Source organism: Lethenteron reissneri, chromosome 24 (genome assembly GCF_015708825.2).
Source record: "Lethenteron reissneri isolate LAM-NWPU_2019-01 chromosome 24, ASM1570882v1, whole genome shotgun sequence".
Classification (NCBI taxonomy): Eukaryota; Metazoa; Chordata; class Hyperoartia; order Petromyzontiformes; family Petromyzontidae; genus Lethenteron; species Lethenteron reissneri.
The window spans coordinates 17,600,763-17,626,753 of NC_083802.1; the positions used below are offsets into that span (position 1 = coordinate 17,600,763).

The 25,991-nt window shown below is 47.3% G+C and overlaps 1 protein-coding gene across 1 annotated transcript; it reads left to right on the plus strand.

Annotated features, from left to right (window-relative positions):
* The first annotated feature begins 322 nt into the window (after positions 1 to 322).
* On the plus strand, positions 323 to 15,217 carry LOC133346311 (neuronal acetylcholine receptor subunit beta-4-like). The gene is made up of 6 exons (XM_061557806.1): positions 323 to 392; positions 3,038 to 3,183; positions 4,428 to 4,472; positions 8,046 to 8,155; positions 9,245 to 10,208; positions 14,873 to 15,217. The coding sequence occupies exons 1-6, from the start codon at positions 323 to 325 to the stop codon at positions 14,990 to 14,992; spliced, it is 1,455 nt and encodes a 484-aa protein (XP_061413790.1). The 3' UTR covers positions 14,993 to 15,217.
* Positions 15,218 to 25,991: the final 10,774 nt, after the last annotated feature.

Below are 25,991 nucleotides of genomic sequence, written 5' to 3' on the forward strand. Positions count from 1 at the left end.
GTTGGTGGTGCCCGAAACGCATTCAACCGGGCGTCGAGTCCTGGGAGAAGTCCTCGAGGTTTCCATCCAGCACCGAACAAGAAACATCAGAAATGCGGGTGAACGTATTCCCAGTGACACCCGCCGGACCGGCTCTTTTTTATCTCTTCCCGTCTTCTCTCTCTCTCTCTCTTTCCTCTCCAGGACTTGCACTTGGAGGATGACGAGGTTGATGCCACAGGCACATGGCACGCTAGAAACTCGAATGTGTGCTGAGGAACACCACGCGTGTATCCGCCGCGTGGCGCGGGTCTGAATTGAACATTGGCGAGATCACGTGACGATGGATCATTTACGGACGAGGCCGGGTGTGCTGCTACTCGTCCATGTACTTTTTTTGTTCACCCTCAAACGTAAGTCTGCTTGTTAATAAACCAATTTCATTAATATTCTTGGTTCTTTCGGTAAAGTCACGTAGAAGGGAAGTAATACAATAATAAAATTAAAACATAATAAAATACAATTCTCACGACGTTTCGGCCACAACGCAAGCAGCCGACAGACCTGTTCTTCACCTGTTCTTCACCTGAGGACGGCTGCTTGCGTTGTGGCCGAAAAGTCGTGAGAATTGTATTTTATTACGTTTCATTTTTATTATTTTATTATTTCCCTTCTACGTGACTTTACCTAAAGAACCAAGAAGATGAATCCCTGCAGTCACGAAAGCTTTAAATCAATTTCATTAACTTTCGGGCTCCGTGCGTCCGTGTCTGAGCGTGTTGCGTGTGTGTTAGGTTTCGTGGTTATTGTATCATTCTTCATTTGTTTAATGAGTGTTGCTTGTCGAAGCCAAAGTGTGGGTGCGCGTCCCGTGTCTTAACCCAGAGTGTGCCATCGCGTGCCGCTTCTGGGTGTGCGGTTATTAGTGAGAGAAATGGACACATCGAGGAAAGGGGCCACGTTATTCGAACCCAGCACGCGAACGTGGCTGGATTTAACTAATTGCGCCCCAAATATTGCGTAATATGCCACAGAACAAACCGGCTCATGTGGTGGCTGTGCCACTGCTCGTCGCTGCTGGTGCCTCTTGCGATTTATCTGGATGTGTGAATCAGTTTATGTACTCCACAGACCACGCAAGTAGCTAAACGCGTCACATGTTGCAAGAACAAATCTACATTGGGTCCTGTCCATTCAATTTTGACTGTTGTGTTAGCCGACTCTCTGTGTTGGATTGCATTGTATTTCTAAGTTCACGAGGTTTTTTTCTAACTGATGACGATTGCTTATGTTGCGATCGAAACGTCGTATTCTATTATTTAATTTATTTTCTTTCTACGCGACTTTACCGAAAGAACCAAAGAGTAAATTGTTAAATTGTATGTGTATATTTTTAGTTATTTATTTATCTTTACCATACTTTGTACTCCTATCCTGCTTTTGAATTGTTGGCTGTTGTTGTAACGTTCTAACCCGCCCCGGCTGGACATCTGTGAAAAAGAGCTTTATCGGATTCATCCAGGATTTATAAATATTTTTATTCTGCATCCCGGATCACTGATAAATCACGACCTTTACGTTGCACACGCAATGTATGGTGATCCTGCACATTTCGCCCGATGATAAACCGCAGATGGACGCTCTTTCCATCACAATGTACGAGATAGCTGATTTTATAGACTGTGTGTGTGTGGATGTGCACGCCTGTGTCTGTGTACCGTAATAGTGGGGAGCGGTATTGGAGTGGTTAGCACACAGCACTACGAACCCCTAGGCCAGAAATCGATTCCCGCTTACAGTCAAAAACATCGATGGCGAATATTTGAACTGGTGCTGGCCCTCCCCCTAGGTCGACTCAACCTTAAATTAGTACCTGGTGTGGTGTGCAGTAAACATCAGCATTTGGGGAGACAAAGGCGGCCGAGCGTGGTGCTGGCCAACAAACCCGCCCCCTCGTCTGCCGTCCCGGTCTTCACGTGTGCTCGCGAACAGCACTTGCCCCAACAGTCTGTTGAAGGCTAGACGGGGGGTCTTTGTCTTGTGTATGTGAAATTGATATTTGAGTGATGGGAGAAAGGGTCATGAATTGCGCCATCATCAGGAATCCGGGACCTGTCGGAGAGAGACGTTTCAGTCGCTCCGGCAGCAAAAGCGCGAAAGGGAGAACGATTTTGGACGCGACCCTGAGAGCATCGGTGAACAAGAATCACTTATTTTTTCTATTAAAAAAAAATTCACCTACGTGACTTTACCGAAAGAACCAAAAAGTAAAAATCAACCTGCTCATGTGCTGTGTGCGTTTTCATCGATTAATTATCCTGCGTGCAGCCACTTGTCGCGGGCTATAAGTTTGTTTTGTAAATGTCCTTGGGAGATTTTCTTGGAACAGTTATATTGATGTTTTAAATGTCCACTGTAGTAATTATACAAGCAATGCATGACGTGTGCGCGTGTGTGTGTGCATTACGAAAGCGATCAAATAAACTTTGCGAGCAATACACCGGTGTAGTTCACACACTGCGTTATGGACGCGTCCCAGTCGAGTTCGATTCACGGTCGTGGCTGACATCAGGTGGCGAGCAATATCGGAATCGATTCTGACACCCCTCTCCCCCCGCCTCGCTTCGCCTCCCCTCTTAACCAATCGTCAATTGCCAGCGTGGTGAAGTATGGTCAAACAGCCCCAATGGACCAGCCTATGCGTGGGGATGCCTTCATCCAGCAGTCAATTTACGAAGGATTGTACGATATTACTCTCGTCAAATGCATTGCCAGCCCAAACGTTCACGTAGTTTTAAGCTCAACCGTTACCACGAAATCTTATCCCTGCAATAGAATGCACTCATTTATATTAAAGGCAACCGATGTTCGTGCCTGCGTGACGTATATAGCCATGAGCATGAGTACTGGGGAGACAAAGGCGGCCGGGCGTGCCCGCTAGGCTCAGTAAGTTCTAGTTGTCTTGTAAAGCCATGAAGGAAGGAAATTAGGTCATTGTCTGTGTGTTTGTATATGACTTCACGCATGTGTGCCCTGATCATTCGTGTGATTTGTGAAGGCATTGGCGCATCAGAGGCGGAGAAAAGGCTCCTGGACTATCTGCTCCAGAAAAACAGATACAACAAAGACATTCGCCCGGCCATCAATAACTCGCAGCTGGTTACAATCGCCTTTCACATCTCCCTGTGCCAGATCGTCAATGTCGTGAGTGTCCTCAGCCCCCCCCCCCCCCTGTTTGTATTCGAGTAGAGATTTTAAAAGTAGATTTTCTTTCTTTCGTGGGTCATGATCTCATTGAGAAACCCATGGGTGGTCAGATTTGCTGTTATCTCCACTAAAGAGGCGTTGGGTCGAATCAGTAAACACACGTGCTGTCTGCAAACATATAGCTTGTTCGGGGCCGTCCATAAATGACGTCACGCATCTGGGGGGGGGGGGGTCAGACATTTGTGACGATGTGTGACGAGGGGGGGGGGTGAGAAATGTGACGTCACATAAAAATGCGCAACTTTAAATATAGACAACACGTTCTATTTAATTCAATATACTTTTTTATAAATGTTTCCTCCTACAACAGAGTGCAGCGCCACATTAAATACGCACTACAATGGCTAATAGTTTAAAGCGATTTGAAGCATTTGAGAGGGGGTCTGACTTTTTGTGACGCCGTGTGACTAGGGGGGGGGGGGTAAAAAATCGTCCAAAATCGCGTGACGTCATTTATGGACGGCCCCTTATATTTTAATTAATATTCATAAATGATACCTGATTTTTAACCAACATACTTCGAACCCACGTGTTAATGTTGGATGTATCTGTCCATGATTATATGGAATTTAACTTGGTGATCATCTGTCAACGAAATTTGCATTGTGGTAGTAGAGTGTATCTGCGGTATGATTTACTTCAGGGAAAGGAGTTCCCTGCAAATAAAATGTCACGATTCTGTTCCTCCTGTCTCACCTACATTCACCATCCAGAACAACACCCCCTCCACTCACCCTGCCGCCCACCTTCCGCCTCCCACACACAATCTATCATTAAATTAACGTACATATTAGAATCATCTTCTTGGTTCTTTCGGTAAAGTCACGTAGAAGGGAAGTAATAAAATAATAAAAAATAAAACATAATCAAATCAAATAATTCTCACGACGTTTCGGCTACAACACAAACGTCGTGAGAATTATTTGATTTTATTATGTTTTATTTTTATTATTGTATTACTTCCCTTCTACGTGACTTTACCGAAAGAACCAAGAAGATGAATCCCTGCAGTCGCGAAAGCTTTAAATCGAAAAATACATATTAGAAGTACAGAAAAGCACTTGCATTTGTTTGGTGAGTGCATGTGACCGGTTGACAGGTGACTTTAACAGTATATAGATGAACATACCGCGTTGCATGGTGCTCGCGTCATCAATTGTGATTTGTGTCGCAACATTTAGGATGTAAGGGAGCAGATAATGACGACCAACTTGTGGCTCATCCAGGTAAGATCGAAGCTTGTAAATACATCAACGCATTTCGATTTCAAGCTTTCGTGACTGCAGGGATTCATCTTCTTGGTTCTTTCGGTAAAGTCACGTAGAATGGACATAATAAAATAATAAAAATAAAACATTATTATGTTTTATTTTTTAAAACATTATTACGTTTTATTTTTTAAAGAATAAAAAGAATAAAAATAAAACATTATTATGTTTTATTTTTATTATTTTATTATTTCCATTCTACGTGACTTTACCGAAAGAACCAAGAAGATACATCAACGCAGTCGCTGCGAACACCTACTCGTCCTCGGCGCATGAACATCAGTCGTTCCTGAGACCCGTTCGTAAGTCGAATGGTTGATTAAGTCGGAACACATTCTGTGTTATGACATGTATTATGGCTCAACGAAAAAGGGAGGCATTGCTAAAATCATAAATAATCAATGTGGTTTACATTTGCATGTTATAATTACTGCATAGCAAATCAATGGCTGAGATTCCGTCTGTAGTGGAAGTACGACGGACGATCCGGAGTCTGAGACCAGGCGGAGATGATCTCCCAAGTGAAATGCTGAGGGAGAGTGGCGTTTCTGTATGCAGACTGCCCTACATGACATTATCACAAATGTCTGGACCACAGGACGGGTTCTGCAATATTGGAAGGATGCACTGGTGGTCCCCCATTTTTAAGAGGGGGGACCGCACAGAGTGTAACAACTACAGGGGCATCTCTCTAATCAGTGTGCCTGGAAAGGTCCTGGCAAGGATTATTCAACATCGCCTTGCCAGGCACGCTGAGGAGAGGCTTGCTGAGCCCCAATGTGGTTTCAGACCAGGGTGGTCCTGCACGGATGCCATATTCTCTGTTCGTCTGCTACACCAGAGGTGTGGGGAATTCCAACAAGACCGACATTATTGCTTTATTGACCTGGTGAATGCCTATGAAACCATCAACAGGCCAGGGCTCTGTGCTGTTCGACGTGCTTTCGGAGTCCCTGACCCTCTGCTCACAATCATTAAGGATCTTCATGATGGTGGGCAGGCCCGAGTAAAGCTATGTGGCTCGCAGCCAGAGCCATTCCCTGTTCACATGTTCACCTTGGGGTGCGACAGGGGTGTCCTCTGGCTCCTACAATGTTTAAACCCAACGACAGCGACTCCACGTGTGTCCTTAACAGACTGTAGGGGCAAGTGCTGTTAGCGAGCACCTATGAAGGCCAGCACGGCACACGAGGGGATGGCTGGCCAGCACCACGCACGGCCGCCTTTGTCTCACGAGTGGCAATGTTACACACTCCACTAGGTACACATTTGAGGCTGAGTCGACCTAGGGAAGGCCTAGGACTGGTTCGGATAATTGTTAGTGGTGTTGGCCGTGGACGGGTATCACACTCGGGTCACCGGGTTCGTAGCGCAGCACGCTAAATGCTATACTATTGCTCCCAACATACTTTCACACACACACACGTCCACGCCTGTACATACACACACACGCACACGTCCACGCGTGTACACACATGCACAAACACTCCCAGGGCGAGGCCGACTTATTACAACTCACAGAGGATCGCTCCTCTGAATAAAATAGTTCCCTGGTTCAGTTTGCAGTTGCGAGTTCGCATTTTTAAGTCGATCTAAAATTTTTTATGGAAGTTGGTTCGTAAGTACGGGCCTTCATAAGTCAGGTGTTGGTAACTCGACGACTGCCTCTAAAGTCTTTATACCATGAAAGTGCTTTGGGTCGTTTGCCAAATTACAATTAATATATTTTCGCATTGTTGTGTTATTATTTTAAGGGTTATGTCATCACATAACAGCGTGTGTTCATGTGTAAGTATCTTAGTAACTTTTTTCAGTCAATTCTACATTCTCGTGGCTGGGTCAAGTTCATTCCACTTCATGACTGTTGACTTCCTACTGCGTAGTGCGACTTTGCACGTGGTGCTCATTCACAGAGAACACGGTGGTGTGGGGGGGGGAGGGTTTCAGGGATTAATTCGACCTTCTGAGCCCACTGTTTCATAATAACACCGCCCTGAATTTACCCAGGAAAGCCTCATTGAGTATTAAGGCTCAGTTTTTTGAATGAGGACATTGGGATGTTTGGCCAATGCCATACATTAGTTTTTGGCGTGTGGGAGGAATCCTGAGCGGGCAGAGACAACCAACCACGCATCCTACAAGCTCCTTACAGATGGATTCCATCCAATTCTGTGCTTCAATCTCCTGGCCACCTCGCATCCCAAACCAACACAAAACTCCATCCGAGTATTAACCAGGTTCGATACAATTGAGCTTCTCAGATCCGATGAGATTTGACACATTTAGGGTCATATGATCGTAGACAATTGGTATGATATTCCGATATTAGATTGTTAACGGCACGATACCAGAGTTCGTGTGCAGTTGCTTGGGTGGATTGCTACATCAACAGGATTGTGCTATGTGGCTGAGGCTTGGAGAGGTCTTCATCCAGCAGCTGATTAATGATGTCTGATGATGATCACACTGATGATGCTATTAACAATATATGCAGTGTAATCAATTCGGTAAGGGTGACTTGTAAAATAATGTAACAGTTGATGGCCTGTACATACGTTTTATGCCCTGTCCTCAAAGCCTTTTATCTGCCTCTGGCGTGTTTATAGTCTATATACAATGATAAATTACTGCTTCATCAATAATGCACACGTTAATTGAATTCTATTATGGTACATAAAAAAACTAGATTTGTTTCCCCCCATTGGAAGTGAATGGAAGCTTCGACGTTATGTGCTGCAGTCTTCATTGCAGTGTTCCGGTTATAGAGACGACTTAACGGCCATGAGTAACTTTATTATGCGAGCTGGTCGAATAGAGGGGACACGCGTCAGAGAGCTAATGGGAGGAGTTTCTGAAAGAAATGGAGACAGGTGGAAAAATCTGCAGATATTGGTGAGTTACACAGGTATTGGTGAGTTACACAGGTATTGGTGATATCTGGCTGGCATTGGTTAGACCAGGGTCGGAGATCGACTTCACCAGCCATCCCTGTGTGGTCGATAAAACTAATAGCACTTTGTAGAAAATCAACAGCAGTTATTCCTGTGGATATACTTGTACCTATCATAATAAATTGGAGTTTCCAGGAGATGACTGACGGTCCACTGCATGCTTGCACCTTTGACCAGGCAAATCACTTGCGGGGAGGAACGGGGGGGAGAGCGATAGTGTAGTGGTTAGCGTGCTGCATCACGAACCTGGCGACTCGAGTTTGATTCCCACTCGCGCCCAACACCAGTGACGATTATCTCAACCGGTCCTGGGCCTCCCCTAGGTCAACTCAGCATTAAATGAGTACCTGGTGCGGTTTATAAACATCGCCACTCGGGAGACAAAAGCGGCCGGGTGTGGTGCTGGCCACCCACCCCTTCATGTATCGTGCGGGCCTTCATAGGTGCTCGCTAACAGCAGTTGCCCCAACAGCCCGTTAAGGCTATATGGGGAATCTTTGTTCTGGGGGGCAACTCCCTTTAATTGTTTAAGTTGTTGTGCACTTTGAATGCAATCTGAGAGTGTGCTTGCTGATTACAGGAGTGGGTTGACTACCGGCTCAGGTGGGCCCCAGCTGACTATGAAGGAATGGACGCGACGCGGCTGCCCTCCAAAGAGATCTGGCTTCCCACTATCGGCCTTAACAATAAGTAAGCATCGGCGCGGGTTGTGGCGCGCAAGGTCAGGCACCTCTCAGCGACCGTGTTTGATCCTCTTCATCTTGACGGCTGTACCAGCGGCAGTACAAGTACGATGTGGTCATTACTAAATATACTGGAGTTAGTATAGGATGAGGCTTTCCACCTCCCTCCCTCCCTGACTCCCTCCATCGCCTGCACGGTGCAGGTTACACCATTGGGGCGCCACAGTGGTGAGATGTTAACTACCTCGCCTGGTATGCAGGAGGTCGTGGATTCGATCCTGACAACGACGCCTGTATATTTGGGAGTTTGCACATTTTTTCCGCGTTCGCGTACATTTTTCTCCGGATCCTCCGGTTTTTCCTTCCACATTTAGAAATACGCATTTCGAGTATTTGGCGGCTACACATTTCCATGCGATGAGCCACTTCCTTTAGCTATTATTTGTGGCCAACTCGCTTCTGAAAAATACCTACATAGCTCAGTTGGCCGTAAAATCAAATGTTTAGTTTAGTCTGCTGATTCACACATGTGCGCTGTTTTCCCCTCGGATCATCATCATCATCACAAGTCACGATAAATGCACCGCTGCATGAAGGCGTCTCTTCGTCTTTGCCCCCGAAGCCGTTGCTAATTCTCACGACCCCGTGATGCAGTAAACCACCTAGCTCCTGCACGCGAGCTGATTTCATCGCTCCATCTCGTTGTTGGACGCGTTCCGTCCCTTACGTTACGCGTGGTGGTGGGTTTACTTCAGGTAGATTTTTTTAGTTCATTCATGGATTTTCCAAGTGATTCTTCTGAAAAAAAAGTTGGTGGGGGGGCCTGAGGTTGGGGGGGGGGGTGTAATGGGCGTGTTCATGGGTTGTTCCGCAGCAAAGGGAATGAAAAGGGGTTCGCGATAATGGTCAGGCCAAGTATCCTGATTGGCCTGGTGGCATTAACCTTTCTGAATAGCATTATTTCGCAATGTCAGCGCCTCCATGCCTACCTTAACAGCAGGAGCAGAGCAGCAATGCAGCGGTAATCGCAGTACTGTAATATGAAATATTACGCCTCGGTGGGGGGCTTAAACGCTCGTGTGCGTCTCTGTTCCAGTGCTGACGGCGAATACAGGGTTCCCTTACACAGCAACGCCATAGTGTCCTCGGATGGGAACGTCACATGGAAGCCGCCTGCCATCTATAAAAGTTCCTGCAAGATCAACGTCAAGCACTTCCCATTTGACCAGCAGAATTGCACCATTACGTTTCGCCCCTTGGTCTGTGACCACAACGAGATCGACCTGGTGCTCAAGCACGACTTGGCAAAGTTGGACGACTTCACTCCAAGCGGCGAGTGGGACATCGTGTCCTTGCACGGCCGCAAAAACAAGGACCCTTCTGACCCCGCGTGCGTAGACATCACCTACGACTTCATCATCAAGAGGAAACCTCTCTTCTACACCATCTACTTCATCATACCATGCGTGCTCGTCAGCTTTCTCACAATCCTCGTCTTCTACCTGCCGTCTGACTGCAGCGCGAAGATGACTCTGTGCCTCTCCGTGCTGCTCGCTCTCACCGTGTTCCTGCTGCTCATCTCCAAGATCGTGCCGCCCACGTCCCTGGACGTCCCGCTCATCGGCAAATACCTGATGTTCAACATGGTGCTGATCACCTTTTCCATCGTGACGAGCGTCTGCGTCCTGAACGTGCACCACCGATCTCCGAGCACGCACACCATGCCGAACTGGGTCAAGAAGGTCTTCCTGCACAAGCTGCCCATGCTCTTGTTCATGCAGCGGCCCAAGAACAGCTCGGCACGCGACCGCATGAGACAAAAACATTTGGGCGCCTCGTTCGCGAGCAAGGTGCACGGCGAGGGTGCGGACGCGTGCTTCGTGAACCCGGCGTCCGCCAACAAGTACGGCTTCAAAATGCAGGACCTCTCGGGCCCCTTCCGGAACATTTCCGAGCTGAGGTTCCGCACCTCGTCCAAGTGGACGCCCGAGATGCAGGAAGCCGTGGACGGGGTCAGGTTCATCGCGGACCACACGCGCAGCGAGGACGAAGACCAGAGCGTACGCGCCGCTCGCATACACACCCCCGTCGACTCACGTGCACACGTACAGCAGCGGGGTGACCTTGTTTATGGGGGGGGGATAAAATTGGGGGGAGGGGGGGGCTGAGGTTGCAATAGGGGGGGTAGCCCCTCCCTGCCCCAATGCCCACCCCCTCCCCGACGCTTCGGGTCCGTGAGTGGACGAGGCCTCCTCTTCGCCGTTCGGGTAAAGGGGCGGGGTTTTGAGCACAACTTCAGCACGCTGGTCAGCGGCCATTGGCTATTCGTAAGGAGTCACGTGCACCCACGATGCACAATTCTGTTGTTCGCGTGAATCGACACCGTCGTCGATTGCTTACGCAAGCAATTCGTGAGCTTAGAAAGCAAGAAATCACCACGAGTCGATCAAAGCATAGTTACTATTCCGCATTGGGCTCTTGTAGCACTCGCAGACTCACAATGGTCATGGCTCCCATCTCCTATAGCAGCCCTAAGCCGCTTTAGGAGATGGGCCAATCAGTTTCAAAGACAATGCATATATTATCAGAGTATGTCTTTTGTTTGCATTCTGACCACTAGTATATGTGGTTAATGCAGACATGATTCCTTGTAAAAGGTTTCAGTTCGGTGTTTTAACATGTTAACACCTGGTTTGTTGCCAGAAAAAGTGGAAAACCTCTTCTCATATTTTGGTACTGGCAAAGGAGGTCCCATGATGTAGCTGCTCACCCCAAGCTCTCATTAATCTGATAGTGCGTTGTCTTTGTGCTGTACGCCTTTTGGCGTCCTCTGGTCTAACACAGTTTTGAGACTAGGCTAAAAAAAAAGCTGTCTCTGGTATGGACCAATCCGTTTCAAAGACAATGCATATATTATCAAAGTATGTTTTTGTTTGCATTTTGACCACTCGTATTGTGGTTAATGCTGACATGATTCCTTGTAAAAGGTTTCAGTTTGGTGTTTTAACATCTGAACACCTGTTTTGTTGGCAGTAAAAAGGGGAAAAACTATTCTCAGCCCTAAGCTAGTGGTAGACATTCAAACTGGGAGGGCAGGGTGCAAGTATATCCATAAGGCAACTACTGTGGACTTACGGCAAAGTGATACCGATTTTAAACACCCTTAGATGATGATAGGCTGATTTAACCCCCTACATCTGACCGGTATTTATCCTGGCAACCTTCCAAATGTTTAGTCAAGCGCTCTAAATGAAATTCCGCCGGTCCGCATAAAGTAGTAATTAACACGCGTGAGGGTTCACTCTCGCGTGTAACCCTTGGTGTGCTCAACCTGCTCACGGTGTTCAGTTCTACCGCACGGCACATTGCACCAAACTAAGTTGCACGAACGCATTTTGGATCGTCATTTTGTCTCATCCGTCGCCCATCCTTGTATTAATAATCGTCTTCGATTCCAGTATGGATAAGAGAGCCTCGGATGTAACACTGTGGTAACATTTTACAGGTCTAAAATGTGCATACGTGTGACACGCGTGTAGAAAAAAGTGTAGGGCACACAACCAGGCAGTGGAGTGGTGGTGCAGTGGTGAGCGCGCTCCTTCCGTGAAACCGGCTGAGTTAGATTTCCGGCCACGGCTAACATCAATGGGGAGCGAAATATTAACCGGCCACGGCCCTCCATTTACACCTTCACCAACCCTCGTTGACCAGCGCAGTGAAGTATGGTCAAACAAATCCCCCATCACCAACATGTTGTGGGGAGGCTTTCACCCAGCAGTCATTTGACAAGGGGCTCTAAATGATTGCATTAAAATAAATTTCACACCAGAAGAAACATTACAAAGTTGTTTAGCGTAGTTGTCAAAGCGTGCAGTATTTGTGACGTTAATTCCTCAAACCTGCTGAGAGCGAGAATCGCAGTACCACACGTTTGGAATACTTCCCTGATGCCAAGAGAACATTCATAATCAAAGATTCCCAGTGCAGCCTCCAAGCAATCGAACTCAGAACTCAGGTCGCCGGGGTCGAAGCTCATACGCAAAAAAAGTACACGCACCCACCGTGCAGACGTTCATTCTTCCTTCTCCACGAGATGGTTTTCCCTTCTCGTTTTTAATTAAAGGCGACATTTGCGTATAACAATAGCTGGGGTCGAGGATGCCCTGCGAGTGGGCGAAAATACATTTGCAAAGAAATCCCCCAGCAAAGCCTGGATCTTCCCTCAAAGATTGCGCACACGTGCGTGGCTTCATAAGGGGGGTGCGTGCACAGAGGGGGACGACGGGGGGCTGGGCGGTCATGAGGATTTACAGGTTGGGGGGTGTGGATTACAATGGCAGTCAGGATTGATTACAGATCGAGGTGTCTGGTCACAGGGTTTGCACGCGACTCGCAGATTCCCGGAGGCCCCTGTGTGTCCATATGTATATCCTCGTACCCTACGCCACGTGACTTGGTTCACTGATGATGAGGATTGTTGAAGTTGCATTTTGAACTTCAGGATGAGCCAACCCTATAACTGAAACCAATCAACCCATGGGCTGTTATTGTCGAGTGTCCACATTGGAAAATGTTGGTTTCAGTCTGATTAATTATTACGAGCAGACTCTGCTATGTGTGGTGCATTGTTTGACTTTTAGCCCTTAACGTCAGTTGCGGTCGCCTATATGTCCGATCAAATAGAACCCCTCCATCTACATATGAAGAGGACTGAACACATTCGCCAAAAACACTGTGGCCTTAAAATATATATTGTTTTGAGTCCACTCAATATATTCGTCAAAAACACAACAAAATGGCCGCAGTGTTTATTAAATGTGTTGAGTTTATTGTTAATTGTGCTCCACGACCAACGCAGGAGCATCGCTGAATCACCTGTGAAGAGATTCGGGTCAAAAGGGCAACTCAATGTGACGCAGAAATTCGCGAATTTTTAAAATATATTTTTTGGGACACACGACAAAAATATATAATCATGGCGCCGGGTATTATGGGAATATTCATGATCCTGTATCAGCCAACAGAGTTTAAGTTAATAGGCCAGTGGGGTTGATGAGATATAATTGAAATTTGTATTTTTGGAGGAAAAGGTTCCTGAAATATGTCGATTATGCACCGCCAACCTATCTGGATTGTTAATTATATCTTAACAGCTGCCAATCAAAAAACAACAAAAAACTACAAGTACCTATTTCTCTCCGTATGAAATATCTTCATGATTAAGTTATATAGAATCAGCATTGCATGATTTGAATTAAATATATTTTGGTTAAACCTGTATTTAATTTGTGAAACAGTAATTAGTTCAAATGTTATGTCGGTTTATGAACGACGGGCCAAACGTCACCACCCTCAACCAAGTCGACTTCCATTTGGTCTCGGCCACAGGCGGCCATGTTGGTGGCCAGGATAATGGTGGCACCAAAATTGCGGCATCTTTTTTGTTCTTCTCGCTATCACGGTAAAACTCAGTGATGGCCACCACGTTCTCATGAACGGTGAGGCTAAGACAGACTGTGTGCACTGGACCCACCACAGGCTATGGTTCAGTGGCAGACGGAACGGGTCCATACGCCCTTCCGTTTGGCGCTGGTGCGTTCCGCCATGAATTTATGACGCGGGTTGAAATTGAAAAGGTCGACCGCGTTTAAAATATTTATACAGACATTGCATGGCAGCGGCGCCGCTGTAAATCTAATCTGTGCTTAATTAAGTGCAGATCGAATATAAAAAATACGCACGTGGTGTACTTTTTTTATCAAACCGATGTAATTACTCAGCCATTGGCGTTTAAGAGAAGCCACGTCGTGCCCATCATACATTCCCAGCTTCCTCCATTCTATTTTGTTCATGCTCATGGCAATATGTTCATGTAGCTCTCTCGCCATGTTTCTTCCTGCCTTAGCAGTCCACCTGCTGTATTTTTTCACCTCAAGACGATTGCTTGTGTTGCAATCGAAACGTCGTGATTTGTATTTATTTATGTTTCCTATCTACGTGCCTTTACCGCAAGACCCAACGAATGTATTTAGCCTTGTTACAAAGGGAGACCACTTTCAAATTTTGGCATTAAAACGTGTAGGACTGCTGAACTTTGTCGATGGTTCCAAATCAGAGATTTATTTTCGTATCCAATGAATCATAATTGCCTTTGAAGAAAAACCATTGCCGATTTATCAGAGGGGTGTGAAACTGAACACGAGGTCAAGTTGAATTCGACCAATAAAGCCAATTATGTGACCACCATCTACACATGTAGGGGTGGAACGGTGGATCAGTGTTCAGCGCACCACCCGATGAAGTTGGCGATCTGAGTTAGATTCCTGCCCACGGCTAACATCAGTGGCAAGTAATATCTGAACCTGCCCTGGGCATCCTGCTCACCAACCCCGACTGACCAGCATGGTGAAGTATGGTCCAACGAACCTGCATGACCAACATGATATGGGGAGACCTTCATCCAGCAGTGGATTGACAAGAGGATTGCATCTACTCACGTATCAGAACACGAATGTGCTTGGAAAACAAAAACGCAAGTAAAAACTGTGAGGGCTTTTGATTGGAATTACTTTCATCTACACTGACCACAGAATATACGTCTTCCAACTAAAAATGTAACGTTGGGTCAATTTTGATTCAGCGTACCTAAGCACGTGCCACCATTGGCCCAACGTCACGTGATTGCCAGGTACCTTATTCTCTTTGTTCTCATTCTTCTGCGCAGGTGATCGAGGACTGGAAGTACGTGGCCATGGTGATCGACCGCCTCTTCCTGGAGATATTCGTGGTGATGTGCGTGATTGGGACCGTGGGGATATTCCGACAGCCGCTGTTTCAGAACTAAACGACACCAACCATCGCTTAGCTATTAAAATGGGGGGTGGGAGCTTCCCACAGCGGCAAACAACAACCGCCCCCTCCCCCCATAGCCGTCCTCACCCATACCTTTGGAAATGACTTAATTGCTTTTAATATACCAAAACGACACTCATACGTGTCATGTATATGGATATACAGTACACATTTCTCTAAACCGAGCTTTGTATAAAAGTACGTGAAAATTCAAGCAAGCCACACAAATATGAGCGAGCCACGTGCTATCACGGGGTTAATGAACGCAGCCCCCCAGCTGCGGCAGACTATGAATATGCGGCCATGGGACGATCACAGTGTGGCTTTGCGCTAAAGAATTAGAAAGAAAAGTTTTTGCATTCGAGTTTTCAACTAATAAGTTGATTGCCCATGCAGTGACCGGATACATTGATCGGGTCTAATCGGTTCTGCATGCATAGAGCCAATCGTAATCTTCACGGGTGTGGGTGATTGAACCTCACAGGTGATGGGTCTCGTCAGTCAACAACTGGAGCGTGGCAGCACGATGGACCAGGAGGACATCACTTTACCAGCCAGGGCTACAACGGCCAGCAGAGAGGCGTTTGCGTTATAGAAAGGACCACTCAGGGAGACTATAAGTAAACCTTTACACCGATTATACATTTTGAGGATGTATCTATGGGTCGAAGGGGAGCTTAATAGGGTTCCACTTGACATTGCAAGGAGCCTGGCGGGGGAGCCTATCTGAGGAGCAGAGGTGACCAAGTACGGGAGTGCAAGGCCCAGAATCCCCAAGTGTCTGCGTTAGTTTCCTCAAAGGAGACTGGGCACCAGCCTTGTGTGACCCATAGTGTTGTGGTTACACTAACAGCCTTGTGTGACCCATAGCGTTGTGATTACACTAACAGCCTTGCGTGACCCATAGCGTTGGGGTCGGACATGTGAGCTCTGCTTTAGGGTATTGAGAGCGCATGTTCTGAGCTGTGGGTGTTTCGCTGAGATGAACACAGGAGCGGTAACTGTGGATACGTGTCGATGGCTGCACAGAACGGTGTAGAACTGAATGTGCCTATAACTAGAGTTTAGGGTGGGTGAGCGAGGTGTGTAAGCAGGACTTCTCTCTTGTGCACAGCAGTAAGCCACAGCCAGTTTTCCAAGGGCTCGCCTTGTCTAACACCGCGTCGATTTGGTCGCATGGACGGGGTGGTACCAGCGTCTTGCGACTCGTATCTGATACAGTTGCTACACGGGCTAGTGACTGACAAAGAAACTGTGTTAACTGGCCGTGCATGAGTTTGTGATTTGAGTGAGCGTGTCATTTGACCACGATCGCGTCGGTGTGTGTTAGACGTAACGGGGTGCCCGGATTGTGCCGGCACTCTGCCCTTCTCTTTGTAATATCCCACGGAGAGCTCCGTTAAAGTGAACTCGGACCCCAACCTGGTGGTGGGGGTGTGGATTAAATGACTTTCATGACATAACCGCGGGTGGGTAAGTGAAGAAGAGAGATAACGTTATTAAAAACACACACGCAACTTAATGCGTGCAGCCATTCAACACACAGCTCACCTGTGGTGGGGTAGAGTGTGGGATAATTATACATCTTTATGGATGATAATTGGTTTTTTTTACCATTCTATCTGGCAACAAAACTGACACTTTTTTTACAAGGAGTCATGTTTGCATAGACCACAATACCTGCTGCCATAATGCAAACAAAAAACATAACTCTGATAATATATGCACTGTACTTGAAGTTGATTGGTCCACACCCGAGACAGCTTTCCTTAGAGCCTAGTCTCACATGGGTTGGACCAGATGACGCCAAAAGGCGCACAACTCAAAGACAACGCACCATCAGAGTATGAGAGCTCAGGGTAAGCATTTATACCATTGGAACCTCATTTGCCAGTAAAAAAGATAAAAAGGTATCAGTTTTGTTGCCAGATAGAAGAGTTAAAAAACCAATTATCATATTTTTTTACTGCCAATTGAGGTTCCAATGGTGTAAATCTTTAAGGATGTTTGGCCATCGTGGAAGAGTAGGCCAAATATCCCTCTTTGTGGAATGGCATGAGCAAGCAATTACAGGGCTGCACCTTTACCTTTAATCTCCGTCAAGCGAGCGCGATGAAGAGCCCAGAGTTTGACTCTGGTCTGGGTAGAACTCGCTTTACAATAAATGAATTCCACAGTCGAGTTGATGGTAAATTGCCTCTTTGATGTTGATGGTGATCGAGTTAGCGGTGAGGTTGTCCTTTACGCTCGCACACAATATTCACTCATTCGTGTCGGAGATCCGCTGATTATATGCTTAAGGTTATGCGCATTGTGGATTCGTATGGGCGGCCACCATTTATCAAATTAAGGCGGTCGCAATTAACTGTGGATTGAACATTTAAGTAATTAACCCCTGGCAAACACAGAGCAATGTGCGACTATCGCACATGGGCGCTGTTCATGATCCTGGTTTTCCCGGACTGCACAATTGTTCTGCTGCGATGGACATTTCTCGCGAGAAACAAACTTGGTCGCACACAAACGTGCGACTCCTACCGCACCGCCCTTCATCGCTCAAAGCATACATCGTGATAGATGCAAGAGAAGCACTGCTAAGTGGAGCGGCGACGCAGTGGTTAACGATTCCCGGGCCACGGCTTTAACGTCCGTAGCAAGGGGCTATCTGAAGAGGTCCTTGGGCACTCGTTTCACCAAGCTGCACTGACCAGCGTGGCACGGTCCGGTCAAACACCCCCCCACCCCCACCTTGACTGAAAGGCGAGGGGAGGAGGTCTTCATCCAGCAGTGGACAGAGTTGCTGTGCTTTGCAACCCATTGCAGGTGGCACACACGCTCTGAGCTGCAGCATCGACGACGGAGCAGAATCATGTGTCTGGTTATCGCTTGATGTGTCCTTAATTCAATCACCTGAGGTCTCATTACGATTAATTATAATTCAACTGTCCAAGGTACACGTGGTCGATGAACGCACAGTTGTTTAGTGACGTTGGGTGCACAGTTGTGATTTGTTCACAATGCACGTGGATTTGTTTTGCTGCCTGACTCATAATGAACACGTGGATGAAGGCTCCCAATGTGTTGCGTCGTTCAGGCATGGCAACGGCCCGAAATCGTTAAACCCCATTAATAAACAGAGTGTGAGACTGGCACAGTGACAACTGCTGCCCGACCTACGACCCCGTGTCATTCGATAAGATGACGACACGAACAACCCCGATTGAAATTGCCACCATTTGCCGAGCAATTTGATTTTACCCCTTAAGTAGTGGCTTAGCGTGGCTGGCCATGGGGCCACGGTGCAAAGGATGAAAGGGTCCCCCTCCCTGTCATAAACAAACCAACACTCATTGCTTGCAAAGGAATGGAGCAAACATCCAAATCTAAGGCCGTCCTTGAAATACTTCTGGATGAAGAAAAAAATACAATATCTTAAATTCACGCTAACAATAACAGCAGGGTTCACAGATAACGCGAAATCGTAGTGATTGCTTGCTCCTGTGTGGTGGAGCTTTTCAATCAAACCGGGGATTAACGGAAAGGCCCCTAAGCCCCTTTTAACGATGATTGTGCTATTGTACATTTCCCCTAGAAGTGGATCGTTAGCAATAGCGGAGATGGAAGGTTCGTTTAATCACTTTACTATTGGTGAGGCTGTGCCGACGCGTTAGGGTGTTGCTTGGTGCTGTGTCCGGTCATGTTTAATGTGCGTGGGGTTGATGGTGTGATGGGGGTGATGGGCGAGCGAGTCGTGGGTGATTGAAGAAAGGCCGGGTGGTGGGTGAGGGTCTGAATGTTGTGCGCGATGATGAGTGAGTGGGCGCGGAGTGTGTGCTGACTGACGGTGGATGCTCTGCGGGGCGATGGTGTGATGGGCGATGGTGTGTGGAGGGCAGGGTGAGTGTAGCAAAGCTACCTTGTAAATCGAGCTGCTGTGAACCAGTTTTCACTAGTAATAGAGGTTTTTTTGTTGGGTTAGATCGCGTAAATATATAAATGTGTCGGTAAAACCCGCCACCACCCGACACAGCCAACTAGTAAGGGTTGTCACGTAAATAAAACGTGGCCAATTCGTTAGGTGTTGAATTGAGTTTCCACCAGGTTCACGGTTCGATACCGGGTGCAGTGGCCGGGTTATTTCGAAGGGAATGACCAAACCACTGCTTCTAAAGAGAACGTGAAAGATTAGGGTGAAATACTTGGTAAGAGGTAGGCTAATGCGAGCCGGTCAGTGTGGTGAAGCGTGGTTGGGGAAGTCGGAGGTGGGGGGGGGCGCAAATACGCGGGGACATACGAGTGCAGTACAACGATTGATTTTCCTGAGCACTGCCCTCTGCTGACAACGTAGCTCCACAGCGGACTACAGGCACCAGCCTCAACCCCCCCCCCCCCCCCGCTTGGCTTGCGAGCTCTGTGACGAGATCGGGTGCGTTGCGGGTAATTTGGTTTGTCCAGGCCCCCCCCCCTCACCCTGTGTAATTTACTTAACGTCCACGTCGCATTCTCTGGCGAAAACCGGCAGTAAATCTCTGTGCGCTCGCTGTCCTGCTAGTTTACAAAATAAGTATAACCCGTAAAAACAAAGTTTTTCACTATAAATCCTTTATATGCGTGGCAGCGAACTTTATATAAAGGATTTAAAAATATATTCGCCTGTGGAGGACGCGGGGATCGATCCCGCGATCTTTGGCATGGGAAGCGAGGGCGCTACCAACTGCGCTACTCCGCCACGGCCTGTGGAGGGGTTACGCTCTGGGCTCTTACACTCTGACGTTCAGCCAAAGCCAATAATGAGTTCTTTTGAATATATGTAAAATATTTTTTTTGCCTAAAAAGTGTACAATTTTGGGAATTTTTTTTCACGAACATTAATTGTCTGTCACAACGAGTCTGTGTGGAAAATGTCAGCTCGATTGGATCACGGGAAGTGGGTTAAAAAACGACCGAAAGATTTGCACAGTCGTAAGCAAGCAAGCACGCAAGCAAGCGAACTTAATATAAAGGATTTAAAAAGAACACAATTGGGATTCAATTCTACTGGGTGGACTTCCATTGGCCGAGTGAGCATCGCTGAACGGACCTCTCCAAACCCCATCTGAGACTATAAACTCCGTTTCCCTGTCAGTTTAGCTTTGTGTGTTTCACAGGCGCTCCATCGTTTAAGAGCTCCAGGGCTCTGGAGAGTGGAGGATTTGGAAGAATACTTTTTTTTGTCAGACAACTTATCCAACACTGAGGGGCTTATCCTACGCAACCTGAATCTGCCCCTCCTCTGAAGCCATCCTCGCCTCGTGCTTAATGTCAAGCAGAGCCCCGGGTAAAAAAAAAAAGTCGAAGGCGTCGTCCCTTCTGGCTTCCACCGGTCAAGGTGAGGCCGGAGTTGTGTGCTGGAGGGAACACGGGAGCTGCTTTAGGCCGTCTTGCAAAAGGTAACGTGGCAGTTGGGGAAGAGAACACCGCCCTAGTTCGGGTCCTCAATGAGAAGCGGAGAGGTGGCCACGATGATCCTCCAAGCTGCCATTGAAGGCCAACTGCTAGAGACTCGTGAAGCCAGGCTACGGGAGCTCGAGGAGGCATACACCAAACTGGATACGAAGGGACGGGGAATGTCATCCGAAGGATGACTACGGACTCCCGGAGCGGGTCGTAGGCAGAACCTCCACAGTCACCCCCTTTCCTCAACACGAATGCTAGAATTTTAAACGTGCAGATTCTTATTTTTTTACCACTCCCCGGCATCGATTCAACTCGTTTTAGATCCAAAATTGTAGTCCATTCCCTAATTTGACAGCTTACTAATGAGCGTAGTAAAAAATGATCGCACCCACGGTGGTCTTTTAACGCGAAAACTCCTTTCAATAATAACGAAACACGCGAGCGGCCACGAAGCACGGCTCGCTCCGACTCGCACCATAGCTCCGTCACGCTGTCCTAGAGCGGCGGGAACGGAATGAACTTCCCGCTCCTTTTAACATAACGACAAATTTAAGTTGTCGGCAATTTTAAGCGGCGGATAATTTCTGATCCCTGGACAGGTGGCTTCTGAACGAAGAGCCCATGCCGGGGGGGAGCTGAGGAAGGAAATAGGCGAGTTGATCCAGATTAACTCGGCCTTTGACCCCCCCCCTCCTTCCCAGATACTCTGGGACTCTCAAGTAATTTGTTAGGGGTTCGTTGATGGAGAAAGGTGCACGCCGAATTAAAAACATTAATAATGAGCCAACTGGAACTGGCGTGGGACCTTGCAGCCTTACATGAGAAGTTGAAATCCGCGCAGCAACCGGAAATCATCGGCGAAATTGACGCCTGAAAACAAAAATGCGGACTGCTGTTGGTGACGTATGTTCAACACTGCTCACTCGGCCATGACGTCACCAGAAGTCAGTGAATTAGTTAATAGGGAACAATGCATGCGCAATGGTTTGACTCTTGACTCAAACATTCGTTTAAAACGTTGAAGTAACAATGGAAATTGAAATAAATTTCGATGTTCAGTTTAAAATGTCGATATTGTGCTATTAAGGAAATCTGCAGTAACCTACAGCTTTGCTCCATGACCAAAGCACCCGGAGTGTTCCCCATCTCAGCATAACTCATCAGCTAAGCAGCATTGCGGCTGGATAGTGCTCGTGAAGAGGAGTCTGAGACTGGCTAAGCACTTATTAGTTCTTCCAAGCACAGCCACTCTCGTTCAGCAAACCAACCCCGAACACGCGTTTCAGGCCGCCATTTAAACTATGTCTCCGCCCCCCTTCCGAATCCACATCTCTGTCGAGCGCGCCGCGTGCGTGTGACGTCAGTGCCCTTTGACCCTTGACCCCCCGTCGAGTGGATTCCCGTGCGTGTGATTGGTGTGTGCGATGTTGAGTGCGGAGATTGTGTGTGTGAGGATCGCTCGGACATCCTCTACACTTGGATAGACAACAAAGCATCCATAAATGGGTGTTTTCGGCTGCAGGCTATGTGGTGTATTGCATTGTACTGCAGGAAAAAGCCATTGTGTAATACTTCTTCTGTAGTCTCCCATCGTCATTCACCCCCCGCTGACTAGCCTAATAATGCATGTTCAATGAACTCCACGAAAAATGATGTGGCAGAAGCCCTTATCCAGCAGTGCATCGACCAAAGTGCTGTACTTTATACGTGTGTGCATTCTACAGAGTTGTACATCTATGTGTCTGAATCTGCTAATGCCTCTCAAAAATCACGAGGCTTCTGTGTGGTCACTTCCCACTCCGAATCCTCTCCCTGCTCCCGCGCCCTATGAAAACAGAAACTCACTTCTGCTGGCTCATTCTCCCTCTCTTCCCTCCCCTCTCATCATTATTATCCTCTCATTCTCAACATCTTTGCCCAGTCATTCCTTCTCCACCTCCTCACCTTCCTGCAAGCGGCACTCCTTTCTTCCTGCTGCTCATCTTGAGCCATTTACCCCTGTGTCCATCTTAGCGATATCCATCCCAGTATCCCTGTCAATTTCCACGCCTTTTTTTATCTGCACAGTAAACTCTTGACTCTACTCCCCTTCCCAAAAATGAACCACAAATACCTGGCTTATCTCGTCAACGGAGCATAAACCATCACGCAAACACCGGTCATCGTCGCAGCAGCTTTTGGCTAGCCATTCATCAAAAACAGTCACTTCATCGCACGCTTTCCGATGCACTTCTGCAGTCGTTTGGAACGCTCTTCCGATATTAGGAAGCCATTGGAGTTGTACACTCTTAAAATATAGATTGAAAACTAGTCTCCTTGAAGTGTTGTGTGTTTATTGTGTCCTTTCCCCGCACCGCCGATTCGCACTGTTGGCTATGTACGGTGGGAAAGACGTTCAACATACGCACGTTCCCGCGGTTATGTCATTGGCATAAAAAAACAAGTGCGCTTAGTCCAAGTAGAATGTTTCCTGTTCAGCAACACAGGTCCAGCCAACAGCGCAGATGTACACTGCTCGGCAGTGACATAGTTAGAACAGCCAGCGCCGGAGAAAATCCAGCTCTTAAAATATGATCCATCACAGAGGCCTGGCCGCCACAGTCTTCTGCACCATCACTCAGTCCCGGGACCTCCACCCTCCACGGCACAGAACCACTTTATCTGATTACCATCCAAACTCCAGGCCCCAATTACACTCCCGGCATTGAATTTCTGCGCACGTTACGCGACCGCCGTTATAAACGGCCTACCTCGCTGCGCGTCCGATTCCTCTCCATGGAACCATTGCCGGTGCTTGGGCCCGTGACTGTTACGCGCAGTCCCGTGAGAGCTTTGCGCTGGCTGAAGAGGTGGTGAGGGGTGGGGGTGCGCGGGGAGATATTATAAAGCCACCGGCGGTGAACGGAGCCCACGGCTCAGCCTCGTGCCTCCTTTTGGTGCATCCGGCATCAGCCACGCCACTGTAAATGGCAGATCAATGGCGGCACTTAACAAGCGTACATGTATTATCAACGTGAATGGAGCAGAACATCTTTTGTAAGTAGAGGGTAAACGGCCGCGTGAGCCATATAATGAGAAATGTTGGTTGCGCGACAAGGTTTCCGCACAAAACATTTCCCAGTGCACACAGATGCTTTTGTTTGGCGCCCGCACCACGGGCAAATCCCCATCCTTCTCTGGATTTGACCACGATCAATGAAGAACGCTCAGCCTTGATTCCGGGTGCAGAGCAGGTACAATGAGATATTGCATCTCATACATTGTATCCTATACCCCCATGGATTTTTTTTGTAAGGATCCCTGCTTTGGTTTGGCTGCCCGAGCCTCAGGCATTTCCTGCGTATCCTTGGAATCTCATGAATGTTACCGTATAAAAAAGGTTCGCTTTTTCTTATATATACGGATATTTTATTTTGAAGGCTGTTCAACCTGATCATTATGTCCACAGCTGCAGTGCACAGCGTGTTTACACGTAACTTCAGACGACAACTGCAGGCTTCGAATAGCAAAAGGGAATATTTGAAGTGTCGATCGCAAATCAAGAGCAACCTTGTTAAGACACATTGTTGCCTCCTTCCATATTTTCATCGTCGTCCATGATTATTCCACTGCTGAATGATGGCCTCCCCAAACTGGTGCGATCTCTCATGGCCCTGCTATCCATCCATCACTTGCACGTTAGCTGATTTAATTTCTCCCATATCTGCAATGGATGCATTGTTCAATATTTGATCGTCTACAATTTCAATGCGCGATTAAAACATTTTACAATCGTCTCACCCACATGCTTTGGTGAAAGTGCAAAAATGCTACCCAACCAAAATAATTTGACTGTCACACAGTTCAGATGCAATTGCATACCGTTTCTGAAACATGCCACAAAATATTCAGTGAACCACCCACTTTACACGCTGTTTACCAATGCCGCGTATATCTTGCAACAACAAAAAAACCCTACACGCAGATGCACACCAGATAAACCCTCTCCGCACAATCGGCAGGCATTTGCTTCATATGACCAATGCGTTGGATCTGTTAGGGCAGCTGAAAAAAAAACACAGCCCTCTTTTCTGCAAGGCTATACACAATGTCACTTGCAAAATTATTTGCATACGCACGAGATATCTGTTATTAGCGCTTGTTAAAAAAAAGAATGAAGCTCTGATGCGTATGATTATAGGCAGGGATCATTCTCGCTGACACAAGAGGTCACGCGACAGATGCATTTAACGTCTCGCTGCCATTAATTTGAGCGTTTTTGAAATGTGTAATTTTTCGAATGGACAAAAACATTCTCCCATGGGAGCCGTTCCCTAGTTCCCGTGGATTGCACACGGTGGTGTGCCTAACCAGATGTTTATTGCAAATAAAAAAAAACTAAACAAATATTTGCGAGTCTATTTCAGAGATTAGCTGACCCAAAATCAGGTGTCTAACGATCACTTTTATAGAACACAAAGATAACCATTTTTTTCATCAATTATATTTCAATGGTGCTGTAGGTTAGAGAGAATGTGTCATGAAAATCATCCAATCGGAACTCTCAAGTCTATCACGCACCATTTTGGAGAATGGCCTACAGAAGGAGATATCAGAGAACTACTTCCAGGATCTGATGAGATTGAACACAGTCGGTCATAGGCACAGTAGGGTTGTATACTATGTATTTATGCTGTACGTGTAAACTTGTCTGCAATTTCATTCAAATCACTCCAGGAGTACGTACCCATTTATATTCTACAATGGCACCGTGTTGCGTAATATAAAGCCGAGTATCGTAGCGAAAATTGGAAACGGGGAATTAATGACATTTTCGCCGATACGGACGTAAGCACGCAGAGAGCTCTGGACAGCTACAGTCGTGGCAGGTTGTACCTTCATCTCCCCTACACGTGTGGGTATAATCGGACGACACTGGCAATGTGTGAGCGCATTAAATGAGCATCGAAGCGACATTAACATGAAAGAAGTACACGAGGTGCTGCGTTCATGCGGAACCGAAATAAAGTGCTTTTTCCTGGAAAAAGCCGTGTCCATTTTTTGTTAAGGGGGGAGGAGGCGGCGGGGGGGGGGGTGCAGAACTCTGCGACATACAATTGATCGCGGGCACGTGGACACTCGAACGCTGAAACAGGCAGCTGGCAAATTGCTGCCAATTCGTGGATCATTTCCACTTTCTTCGATGAGCTTATACACACACACAAAAAGATCGGCAGCTTGATTGCTAAACTCTAATCAGCGGGCAGCCTGCTCGCTCTGGTATTAAATATTGATTCTTCCCGCAGAAGAGACCGGATTAAAATGGTGGGGAGGAGGGGTGGGGTGTAACAGATCGCTTGCGTACTCCACACGCGCGGCACATCTGCTGCTCCGTCGGACGGGCCTCTAGCTCCGTCCATTACACGCGGAGCACCAAACGTCGCAATGCCGTGCGCCCAACCATGCGGAGAAAACGAAAACCCCGACCGTTCTTGCACGTGAGACTCTCTCTCTCTCCTCTCTCTCCGTTTGGCCGTGTTCTCTCCTAATGGGTGGTGACATTGGCCGAGCGGTAG